Source organism: Condylura cristata, unplaced genomic scaffold, assembly GCF_000260355.1.
Source record: "Condylura cristata isolate star-nosed mole 26May11 unplaced genomic scaffold, ConCri1.0 scaffold00005, whole genome shotgun sequence".
Taxonomy (NCBI): Eukaryota; Metazoa; Chordata; class Mammalia; order Eulipotyphla; family Talpidae; genus Condylura; species Condylura cristata.
In genome coordinates, this window is record NW_004567106.1 from 8,596,206 (window position 1) to 8,606,730 (window position 10,525).

The 10,525-nt window shown below is 34.7% G+C and overlaps 1 protein-coding gene across 3 annotated transcripts in view; it reads left to right on the forward strand.

The window, feature by feature from the left end:
- Positions 1–10,525, forward strand: part of ANKIB1 (ankyrin repeat and IBR domain containing 1) — a 117,664-nt gene that overhangs the window by 26,561 nt on the left and 80,578 nt on the right. For all 3 annotated transcript variants that reach the window (XM_012720952.1, XM_012720953.1, XM_004676677.2), the window contains exon 2: positions 8,930–9,205. In XM_012720952.1, the coding sequence (XP_012576406.1) occupies positions 9,018–9,205 (188 nt within the window). In that variant the 5' untranslated portion in view covers positions 8,930–9,017. The remainder of the gene's footprint in view (positions 1–8,929; positions 9,206–10,525) is intronic.

The window sequence follows — 10,525 nt, forward strand, 5'->3', positions numbered from 1 at the left end:
TGGTAAGTTGCAAGAGATCTAAGTGCCTTTCAGAACTGAAGCAATATCCTATTAGCATACAGACAAGAGAAGTACACTTCCACAGACCATACGTAATACCCTAGAAGCAAAGATTTGAAATTATTAGGTTACCCAAGTGGAACATATCAGTTAGTACCTAAGTTAACAGACCTTCACTGTGACCACCTATCATTGAGCTTCCCACCTCCGGTTCCATTTCATTGTAATTAATTCAGTCCAGTATTTGGTTTTAGGACTGTCTAGGGGCAGATAGTTCCAAACACATTTGTCTGTCTGTGACATCAGTTAATCTACCACATATGTATGGAACACATCAAATATTCTGCACAGAAAGATCACAGTGTAGGCCACCCTTTCCTGTCTTGTAGTCAGGTTGTCAAATGTGATTACAGCTTAACAGTCAGTTTTAGTTCAGAATGCTCACAGCCTCTAAGAAAAGCAGCCTGGGGAGTTTTCCTTCTGGAAGAGAAGATGGCTTCCAAGAATAGTTCTGAAAAACAAAGATCATTAATACCCTTCCCATGTCTCCCCAGGTGCCAGGATTTTGTTTTATTTCTTTTGTTAAAAAAGCAGTGTCCCTTTAAAAATGATAATTTCCATTTTTTCTAGTCACCCCCTCTTCTTACCCAGAACTCTTAGGTAGGGACAAAAACATTTTCATAGAAAAACATTTTTGTATGATTTTATTAGAAAGATACATGATGTTCAAGAATTGGTCAGGATTAAATTCTGTTAATTTTTCAAAATGTAGGTTAACATAATGTTCCTCTCTTTTTTCCTGACTAGCCTAGAAAAGATCAAGCCCTTTTTGTTGTACAGCTGTATTTAATAAAGTGCTTTCCGAAGATGTGTCTTTCAGAAGACAGGTGAGAGAAATAGTCAGGCTGTCTAGTCCATTGTTATAACTAACCTGGAAACCTGAACAGAAGTCAACAGCAGGGAGCCACCCCTCCAGAGGGAGTCCAGAATCCAATCTGTCAGGATTGAATGGAGGACTTCACATTTCTTGTGATGTGCGCCTTCTCAGCTAGATGCTTTTGGCAGGAATCACAAATTAGGAGTGCAATTAGCCTCTGCATCAGAAATATAGAGCTGATCTGATAGCCTAATTTTAGATGGTCCCATCAGAGACCTGTTTTTAGTGGGTATGTGGATGTGACCCAGACATTCCAGCAGGATCCATTGATGTTTTCATAGTTTAGGGCCCCAGGGAGGGGTGTCCTAAATCTGCAACACTCACAGAATCTGATTTCTGTTTGGAGCTTCCTCCTGCTTTCAGTTCAGCAGTGCTCATGCTGAGGCTGAATCAGCCCCTAACAGATAGCTTCAGGCTTTAGCTTGGAGTCTGGCCCAGGCAACTAGAACCTTTGAGTTCAGAATTTAAACAAAGCTAGGTGCTAGTCTGTTGAAAGCCAAGACTCTACAAGACCAGACAGCTGTGGTCCAAGACCATATGATAAGCATAGCTTTCATTGTTCTTTTTATCAATCTTATGGTCCCAATGGATCTACTAAAAAAAAAAAAAAGGGTTATCATGCTAAAAAAAATCATCTGCTTCTAAGAAACAGACATTTGATTTCATAACAGCTTATTAGTAGCTAAAAACTACTTTTTAAAACTCCAAAAATATATCAGTATCTAGAGATTGCCTTTTTTGTAGACTCCAATCGCCAAAAATTGTCAGTTATGGAGAAGAATTACACTGCTTCTTATATTCAAAAAGTTTAAATTCCAGTCTGTTCACCAGCAATAAAACCAAAAACAAATCAAGGAACTTTGTCCCATTACCATATTTTTCTCTACAACTTTTCCTACCAGGGATGATTCCTCTAGCTTATATGAAATCAGAAGTATAAAACATTTTACATCAGTCTTAGTATATATCCAGTTGAAATAACCATAAAATACACACACAAAAAATGTTCTGTAAAATTTTCTTTCATTGCACATTTGTTTAGCAATCCCTAGAAATAAATTTAGCATTTATATGGTCAAACATTACAGCTGTGTGTGTTTCTGTGTGTGTGCATATGTGTGTTGGGCTAGGAGTCTTGGCTAGAATACAAGTCCTGCAGTAGCAGCTAGATTAAAGGAACTTTCAAAGGGTAACCTCTGCCCCCTTTTCCTCCAAATTTTTCTATATCTTTGCTCCAGCCCTGGGAGCTGCTTCTCCCAATCCCACCCCTCATCTCACTTATAGGAAAGAACAATGCAAATGTTCAACATTTTTGGCCAAACCCAAAGCTCACCTTTGGGAATGTTTGGACCCTTTGTACTCCTACATGCAAGAAAGAATAAAATTCAAAGATACCATCACCTGGGGTGTACCTTTTCCCTTTCCCCCAGCTCCCTTTACAAAGTATACCCAAAGGCAGCAGAGGATTAGCAAGCCAACTCTTCTGAAGTTGAAGCTGGCATTTCCAAATTTCTATTTTTTTCCTCTGGGCTGTAGGCCAGAGATGTGGGGGATGAAGAGGATTTACCAGAGACAGTGGGGAGCAGAAAAGGTAGATCTACTGAAATATACAGCTAAGGGGAGCAGCAGGTAAGACAGGAGAGGTGCTGTGCCATATGCAGCTTAGCTCCATGACAAGGGTCCAACCCAGGCTGTAGAGGTGATAGGCCTGAGACTTAATCTGTAGGTCACTGAGCAGTTCACCATAGGCAACTTTTTAAGGTTCTTTATCCCTTAGGCAACTTTTTAAGGTTCTTTATTCCTTACTCCTTCATCCTTTCTTTTCCCAAGCAGTGTTTTGCCAGTTTTAGTGAGTCTGGCAAATCCCACTGGTTGTGTGTTTGTGTTGCGATAGAGGAAACTGTTGCTCTTCAAAATCACCCTCAGGTTCACTGAGTGTCTTAGAGAACGTAAGATTCAATATGTAGTTGAGTCCAAGATATATTTCAGCAAAATGATTAGTGAAGGAAAAAGACATGAGACAAATCCAGAAACAATTTCTAGGAGTCCTCTTTCCAGGGAACCGAACAAGATATGCCTAATCAATCCTTTAGCATCTGTGGGAAATGTTTTCTGTAAAAGAATGGAAAGCTAATCACATAGGCAAACTTTGCCTACCTGTACCATATTTCAGACTGTCAGAAGGAGGGAAATCCTTGTTTAGCACATGCCGTATTATTTGTACAGTTTTGTCCAGTGATCCACTCCTGTCATTTGGGGAATGGTGTGAATACTCCTGAAATTCAGGTTTTCAGGAATCAGCTAAGGACCAATTTTGCAAGAGGCATTTCTAAGCAATTTTAGACCTGCAGTGTTAAGTGTTTTCTACACAGTGTGATGGAGTAGTCTCAGACAAATGGTAATGCAATTATAATATCGAATAAACTTAGATCATTTTGAAAAATTTTGTTTCAGCAGGATAGTGGATGAGAGACAGTGAGAATTTCTAGATCTTAAGTACTGCTATACCTTGACACAGTATAATATTTGCAGATTTTCCCCCATAATAACAGTAATTTAAAATGAGTACTTCAGAATGAAGGACAAAGCAAAACCAGGAAGACCCATTGACTTTAAATAGTGGGTTGTAAAGCAGGATATTTTCCCATGAGGATAATCTGAAAATGTTTTCATTATAATGATTTTCAATTTGTGTGTGTGTGTATGTGTGTGTGTGGTTATTTTGGAAAGGAAATTATTCCAGTTCAATGTTATTTTGAAACTTGTAGTATACATAATTATTAGATATGTTAGGGAACAGTAATATTCCTTGAATAATAAACACAAAATTCTCAGTTACACTTCACTTTTTAAAGTTTTACACTTAATACTGGTTTTCAAGCATTACAAATTATTACCTTTCAAACAATAGTCAATTATGGGTTTCTAAACTTCCATGAATACTATGTAATTATTATCTTTTCTTATTGAATATATAGTTGATTTAAGTTTAGGGAACCTTAATTTGAAACTTAAGGTTTGCGTTTAGGAGCATAAATAATTTTTGTCTTTTCCCTAATTGTCATTGTTTCCTAATACCAAGATAAAACATTTTCGATTTAACATCTTTATTTACAATTGTGAAATAAAGATAATACGTTATTCACATTTTATGAAGGCAAAGTAATAAGTTGTCCGAAATGCCAAAGGTGCTGAAATTAAACTATTCACTGTCAGCATGATAGCATTGGAACCTGAAATGTTCATTTTTCATTGCACTGTATGAAATTCTAAATTCAAAAAATAAAAAGTAGTTGAGAAGGGAGAGTTAAAGTATAGCATTTTGAATAGTTAGAAAATCAAATGTATGAAAGTTGAAAATTGCTTAAGAAAAACTTCAACTGGGCCCTCCCTGGTGGCGCAACAGGTTAAAACAGCACCAAGAAGCTAAAGCCACTTCCGCATGAGTTCGATACCCGCCTGCCCCGGAGGTGAAAACATGGCGTGGCAGACCTCTCCTGACCCGCCTGCTGCTCCCCTCAGCAGTGTACTTCATCCATCTGCTTGTTCTACCCCCCACTCTATCTCTGGTGAATCCTCTCACCCTCCGCATCTCTGGCCTGTACCCCAGTTCTGTAAGCACAAATAAATAAATCTTTAAAAAAAAAAAAAACTTCAACTGCCTGAAAAATTTACTTATATAGAACATTCTACTTCTATGGTTATTACAGATAATGACAGATACTGTTTTAATGGAAATAGAAAAATGATGTTTCATACAGTTGTATCCCACGTTTGGGATAGTTTTCCACTTGTGAATGTCATGCTAGCTATTTTCAGTGTTCATTTGCCAGTTTGGCAAAAAGGAAGCAGTCAGCTGCTGCCCTTTGCAGCTATTTTCATTTCTTTCATTTTTAATTCTTTTCTACACTGTGAAAGCCAGACAGATATAAAAGATGCCAAGAGAAGCCAAAATATGTTGGATTATATCCTTTTCCTTGGTTGTTGGAAATCTCAGGCAAACTTCAGCATAGATTTTAGTACTATCATGAGAATACTTTTGTGTTTGTTGCTTTTTTTTTTTTTTTGGTAATAGTTTACTTTTACATCATTCTGTGCATTTTTCCATCTCAGTTGCAATCCCCTTGGGCTTCCCATCACCAAACCATCCGTGTGCCATCACCATAGTCCAGTGCATTTGCCTCTCCCCACCAGAGTGCATTTCTCTCCCCTCACCATTTTTGATCCCGTTCCCCACTCCACCCCCACAAAATGTCTCTGGTATATAGCTGTTCATCATTATCATTATTTTCTCAACTGATCTGTTATATTCCTGCTATGAGAAAAACCATCTGGTATTTTTCCTTTTCTTTCTGGCTTATTTGTTTGTTGCTATTTTATTTTAAATGCTGCTATATGAAGATATTGTCACAGCAAAGTGAATTTTAATCTTGGCCTACATGTAAAAGTTGCTACTTTGTTAAAAGATCTTTCTCAGCTCAGATAATTTTCATAGTATTCTCTAATATTCTATTTCATGAAGACTGTAGATACTAATGAACTTTCAATAAGTTTTACCAAGAGTAAAGCTATTTTTCACTTCAACTATGACTAGGCAACAAATCTCTTAAACCATGCTGTATTTTTAACATTTCAGGTTTTTCTAAAAAAATTTTTTTTAAACCCAAAATAAGAATTTTTTTTTCACCTCCTTTATAATCCATCATGAAATCCTGACCATAGATTTATCTTGGAGTACTATTTTAAGGGCTTTGATCCAAATGAAACATTATTTTAGATTATCTTAATTGTAGTCATGAAAAAGATGCATCTGGCAAATTTCTAGGCAAGATTTGAGAGAATAAATCTGAGAGCAAGTAGAGCTTTAACTATACTAAATAATGCATTTCCTGATGACTTTTAGGTTTACGGAACTCAAATTTTAGCAGTGAAAAAGACTTAAAAAACAACTGGCAATCATAGAAAGGTTTCTAGATGCCATTATGCTTTTCAACATGAGTGACAGTACAAAGTATTATTGATTTTTTTTTAAGATTTATTTATTTATTCGTACAGAACTGGGGTACAAGTCAGAGATGCGGAGGGTGAGAGGATTCACCAGAGACAGAGTGGGGTGCAGAACAGGCATATCGACGAAGTACACTGCTGAGGGGAGCAGCGGGCGGGTCAGGAGAGGTCTGCCACGCCATGTGGTCACCTTCAGGGCAGGCGGGGATCGAACTCATGCGGAAGTGGCTTAAGCTTCTCTGTGCTGTGCTTTAACCCACTGCGCCACCAGGGAGGGCCTATTGATTTTTTTTTTAAAGTACCTTGTTGTTTTTAAGTACCCAAGATATCATTGCTTTCCTACACACTTCTTTTCTCACTTGGATAGAAGTTACTTTTCTTATAGAACACTTAACAACTATAATAATGTAAATAAAATAAAGCATGTTATTTATTAATCTAATCCAAAAATGTTTTTAATTTGAGTTATGTTCTGCTGGGGAAGAAAGTTAGGCTCAAACAACTGAAAATTTCCAGGTCTTTTGGAAAGAACCTTTAGAACACCCATGATATCCTGTATATTAGTTATAGAAAAAAAAACATAATAAACAAATATATTTCACACTAAGAAAAATAACCTTGAACTTAGCTTTTTAAGTTTCTAAAGCATTACAACAGTACATAAAACAAATTATTTCATTGAGAATAAATATATAACTCTTAGATTCTATGGAAAATAGTAAAAAAAAAAAAAAAAGATAATAACATCTAGGTTGACTTGAAAAATCCCCAAGTGGCTGTAGTGTATTGTGATAAACAGTATAGGAAGGAGGGGTTTGCTCTTTTCACTCAGGATGAGGTGATAAAGGAGTAGTATTTAAGGCTAATATTTCTGAACCCTCTGAAAAATAGAAAAATTTAAATCACTTACGATGGAATTATATATATATATATATATATATGGTGTTTATGTACATTGTATACTTTTCATATATGCATATTTACATGTATTATAAATAATATGGTAGTAACTGATTCTCTTCTATTAAATAGATTGAAATTTTGTCCTTTTTTTGTTCATATTTTAAAAAAAGTCAGTGTGTATCAATTTATATATTTAAATTTATAAATCAATAGCAAGGAATCCTTAAAAAGCCTACATGGTGATCATATTAAATATGGATATGGGACAAAAAAATGTGCTGCTATAGTAAGTAGGTAGTTAGTGCATATGTCTAAAATAAACTTAGGGCATTATTTTATTCTACCTGCTCACCTTCATCTCCAAACTCAGATACAAATTTAGAGAACTTTTTTCTCTACATATATAAGTTTGAATAAATCCCTCCAGTTATCTGGAGGGATTCAGGAGGGTTTTATACAATGGAATGTGCACATTGAAATCTCCCAAGGAATTTAAATGTCAATGCCTTGGTGCCACTGCCTGGAAACTCTTATTTAATTGGTCTAGATGTAGCTAGCCAGTGGACTTTTTGAAGTGCTTCACATTATTAAGTGTGTAACTGAGGTTGAGATCCTCTTTATACAAGATTTAAGAAAACAACTCATTTGTTTTTCAGTCCTTTAATTTGTATTCTGTTGGAATTTTGCTGACCTGTACAAAGCTTGTATTGAATAAGTATTCTCAACTTTAAAAAAAAAAAAAAAAAATGTGCTTCAGTCTAGCCTACCTCTCTTCTAATTGGGTAACATGATACACACTGTTTTCTACCTTTGAGTTTTCTTATAGTATGTCTGCACTGTCAGTAACAAAAGTTACTTTTCTAAAGGATAACATAATTATATCATAGCTTTGTATAAAAGTCTTTATTTTCTTACAGGTTAAAGTGTAAATTTCTCAGACTGCCCTCAGCCTGTTTTCAGCTTTATCTCCTCATAGTCTCATACTAGAGACCCTTACTCTTAACTCTATCTATATCTGCCATTCCTTTGTTTCATACTTGCAAAGGTATGTGCTATTTTCTGTTATAGTGTTGGTCATAGTTTAAGAGTAGATTCAAAAACACTTTTTGGAATGGAACAAAAGTAGCACTTATTGAACACTTCAGTCAAAGACTAGTAGGTACTTTAAAAAATAATTCTCACAGCCATTTTAAAGAAAGGGTCATTTTTTTTTTTACTGTACAGATAGAAACATGAAACTTTTGAGAGGTAAATAACTGACTCAAAATTACACATCTAATTTGACAAGTGAGTTTCAGACTTTATGTTGTTGTTTTTCACGTCCTTTCCCACTCACCCATATTGCTTCAATAGTAAAGGCTCACATGTTCATCATAGCCTCTTTCCAAATAAACTTCCGATGTCTTCCCTTGTTTTAAATTCTTTGGAGTAGAATTAAATAAATTTTTGGTTTTAAGGTAGGATAATCACTTTTTCCATTGTTCTGTATAAAATCAGTTTAATCAATTTATTAGTTTGCTGCAGCTATCTGATTAATCAGTGAGTTACGCAATTCTTTGTATTTATATTTTAAAATCTTTTCCCTGAATTCCTTGTAAGTACTGAGCAGTTTTACTTGTACCTTTCTATAATTTCACACCCATTTTGCAGCCTTATTTGGGCAAAATTCCTTATATCTGTCACTATCCTACAAATTGATTGAATCAGGTTGATACATAATTTATACAGAAATTAAGTGTATTCAACCATGAAATTCAAGCAAGCTTATTTTCTTCCAGTTTGAAAAGACAATCAAAAAGTTCAGAGAGAGAGTTTTTACAGTACAAAGTGCAGTCTGAAACCTTAACAGGCTCACTAGGGAAAAATGTTAGTTTATCAAGAAGTTTATTAGCTTATTTGGGTAATGTTACAAATTTGATATTTTTTGTTATTAAGATAAATTTGGTAAAATATAATCTGTTCCCTTACATATATTTCCTAGTATGCTTATTAATATTCCTAATTGTGATATTGTTCCTTTTTGTTACTGCTTCATAATTATTGTTTTACAATCTAATTGGATAATTTTTTTTTCTCCACTAGAATGTGAACCATGTTGCAGGGGTATTCAAGAAGTGGCTGAAGGGGAAAGGAAAAAAGTGCCACTACTTATCAGAATACAAAACAAAACATGGGAAACACAACCACCAAATTCCGTAAAGCACTCATCAATGGTGATGAAAACCTGGCCTGCCAAATATATGAAAACAACCCTCAGTTAAAAGAATCTCTTGATCCAAATACATCTTACGGGGAGCCCTATCAACACAATACTCCGCTACACTATGCTGCTAGACATGGAATGAATAGAATATTAGGGTAAGTGTTACTGTACATCAAATAAAAATAAATTGGTTAAAAAGAAAACCCTTGATCTTTAAAATGTATAATGCGTGTGTGTGTTATATATTGTTGGAGTGAATTAAGCTTTCTAAAACCAAATATGCTTAAATTATTAAGTGCAAGTTGTTATGGCTAAATTATACTCAAAGTGAAGTTAGTTCACATACTCTTGTTGTAAATATATTTGATATTCAGTAGGTTTCATAATATAAATTTTGATAATAGTTTAGCATTTAATGTCAAAACATTTCAACTAGAAATTTTTTTTCAACTCTAGAAATTAACTATCAAAAACTTTCTGGCATAATTCTAAGTTTTGATTAAGTAGTTTAAGTTGAAAAACAGATATATGTATCTAATCTCGTCATGGTCAGTTTTAAGTTTTCATTTTTTAAAAAAGATTTATTTATGCATAAGGAGTGAGAGGATTCACCAAAGACACAGTGAGAACAGAACAGACAGGTCCACTGAAACACACTGCTAAGGGGAGCAGCAGCTGAGAGGGGAGAGGTCTGCTGTACCATGTGGGTCACCTCCGTAGCACCACGGAGGATTGAACTTGCTGTAGTGGCTTCGAACGGCTTCATAGTGCTGTACCTTAATCCCTTGCACCACAGGGAGGCCCCCTCAGTTTCCATTTTTTTTTAAGTGGGGTTCAGTTAATTTGAAAAGATTTTTCTAAAAGCAAAACATTTCCTTAAAACTTGAAAAAAAAACTCTGACATGGAAATTGTATTTATATAAAGAGTCTTAAATAAGAGTCTTACATTATATGGGATTTAAATATGATATTTGCTAGGTTTTAAAATGAAAGAAGTAAAAAATAAAAAGATAGACCCAAACAATTTATTTTTAAAGAAGTGAATTCTGCAACTTTGAAAATTTGTAAATGAAGGAAAAATTAGCACTACTTTCTAATATAATTCCCAAAATTCAAAGTTCTTTAGAAATGAATGAAAAATATTTTTACTTTTTTTTTGTTTGTTTCTTTTCATATAAATCATTACTCAAATTAATCTCTTTTTGGTGCCCCTGAAATTTGCCTGGTGTGTTCTGTCTGCCATGCCCATGTTCTTCTCTCTCCACTTGCCCCATTCCTCTCATCTTTCTAACCAGTAAATTTTGCCCTTTCTTCAACACCCTAGATGTATTCTACCTATGTTCTTAGCCTGTGACAATCTATGGAATCCACATTTTTTTGAACTTCTATGACTCCTCTTTATTTGTATGTGTTTTCTTATATGGTGTATCTTATCTCATATCCAATTTACATAAATTAAAACATTTTAAATATAA